General features: G+C 53.2%; 1 protein-coding gene across 1 annotated transcript in view; it reads left to right on the top strand.

The window, feature by feature from the left end:
* Positions 1 to 2,046, top strand: part of LOC105526985 (nectin-2) — a 23,378-nt gene that overhangs the window by 18,865 nt on the left and 2,467 nt on the right. The window contains exons 6-7 of the mRNA XM_011963164.1: positions 987 to 1,050; positions 1,169 to 1,255. Coding sequence (XP_011818554.1) covers positions 987 to 1,050; positions 1,169 to 1,255 — 151 coding nt within the window. The remainder of the gene's footprint in view (positions 1 to 986; positions 1,051 to 1,168; positions 1,256 to 2,046) is intronic.

Raw genomic sequence — 2,046 nt, 5'->3', positions numbered from 1 at the left:
AACACGGTGAAACCCCGTCTCTACTAAAAAATACAAAAAAAGACTGGGCATGGTGCCTCACACCTGTAATCCCAGCACTTTGGGAAGCCAACGCAGGTAGATGACTTGAGCTCAGGAATTCGAGACCAGCCTGGGCAACATGGCGAAACCTGTCTCTACAGAAAAAATACAAAAATTGCCCAGACATGGTGGCCCGTGCCTGAAGTCCCAGCTACTTGGGTGGGCTGAGGTGGGGGTGGGGGCATGTGGAGGCTGCAGTGAGCTATGATCACACCATTGTACTCCAGTCTAGCCAACAGACTGAGATCTTGCAAAAAAGAAAAAGAAAAAGAAAAATAGCTCAGAGCAGTCTGAGGTATGTGAGGTATGCAAAATTTGTGTTTTTGAGACAGGGTCTCACTCTGTCCCTCAGGCTGAAGTTCACTGGTACAATCTGAGCTCACTGCAACCTTCGCCTCCTGGACTCAACCAGTCTTCCTACCGCAGCCTCCCAAGTAAATGGGACCACAGACACGTACCACCACACCTAGCTAGTTTTTGTATTTTTGTAGAGGCAGGGTTTTGCCATATTGCCCAGGCTGGAACTCCTGACCTCAGGTGATCCGCCCGCCTCGGCCTCCCAAAGTGCTGGGATTACAGGCATGAGCCACCACGCCCGGCCCAACACAGATCTTTTCTCCCTCCCAGAGCTCACAGTGAGGCATGGTAATTATAAATGACATCTCTAGTACAAATTCAGTAAGTGCCCCGAGGGGGAAGTACACCTAGGTATGTCCATGGAACAGGAATTCCTGATCCGCTGGGGAAACCTGAAGGCTTCTAGGAAAAAAAGGAATTCATGGAACGAATAAAAACTCTTACTCCAGGCAAGAAAAGGGGGCAGGGGAAAGGGAGACCCAGGCAAAAGGAATAGCATGTGCCGTAACGCTGGAGTCTGAGGGGTTCTCAGGTCTTAGTCTCCACTTGACCTACTTCCTACCCCACAGCCTAGAGGGACCTCCCTCCTACAAGCCGCCGACCCCAAAAGCAAAGCTGGAGGAGCAGGAGATGGTGAGCACTTTTCCCTGGAGCCCAAGCTATCCCCACCTCCACACCCACCCCAGGGCTGGGAGGGGCCTGGCTGGGTGCTGGGGGCAGTTTCTGACCTCCCCGCCCCTCTCTGCTGCAGCCCTCCCAGCTCTTCACTCTGGGGGCCTCAGAGCACAGCCCACTCAAGACCCCCTACTTTGACGCTGGCGCCTCATGCACTGAGCAGGTAGGAGCTCATGGGAAGACAAAGGTGGGCTGGGGGTCTGGGTTGAAGGGCCAGGGGTCAGGCCTGGCAGAAGAGGTCAAAGACTAAAGGTCATAACTCAAGGTCAAGGGTGTGTCCCTGGCTGGTGCTTAATGCATCGAGATGTGTTCAGGATTCCGTGGGGGCGGTCAGGGGTGAGAACGCCCAAGGTCACAAGGTTAGAATTTAAAGTCACTTGGGCGCGGTGGCCTATAATCCCAGCACTTTGGGAGGCTGAGGCAGGAGGATCACTTGGGGTCAGGAGTTCCAGACCAGCCTAGACAACATGGTGAAACCCCGTCTCTACCCAAAATACACAAAATTAGTCAGGTATGGTGGTACGAGCCTATAATCTTAGCTACTCAGGAGGCTGAGGCGGAAGATTCACATGAACCCAGGAGGCCGAGGTTACAGTGAGCTAAGATCACACCACTGCACTCCAGCGTGGGCAACAGAGCAAGAGTCCATCTCAAAAAAATAAATAAAAACAAAAAAATTAAATCACCTGGGCCGGGCGTGGTGGCTCTGGTCTATAATTCCAGCACTTTGGGAGGCCAAGGCAGCTGGACCCCTTGAGCCTAGGCGCTCGAGACCAGCGTGGGCAACATGGGCTGCCCAGCAACATTTTGTATCTACAAAAATACAGAACCTACCTGAGTGTGGTGGCAAATGCCTGTAGGCCGAGGTGGGCGGATTGCTTAAGCCCAGGTGGTTGGGGCTGTGCCACCACACTCCAGCCTGGGCATCAGAGTGAGACCCTGTCTCAAAAACAA

The sequence above is a fragment of the Colobus angolensis genome, unplaced genomic scaffold, assembly GCF_000951035.1.
Source record: "Colobus angolensis palliatus isolate OR3802 unplaced genomic scaffold, Cang.pa_1.0 Scaffold60, whole genome shotgun sequence".
In the NCBI taxonomy this organism is placed as follows: domain Eukaryota; kingdom Metazoa; phylum Chordata; class Mammalia; order Primates; family Cercopithecidae; genus Colobus; species Colobus angolensis.
This window is presented reverse-complemented; position numbering and strand designations above follow the sequence as displayed.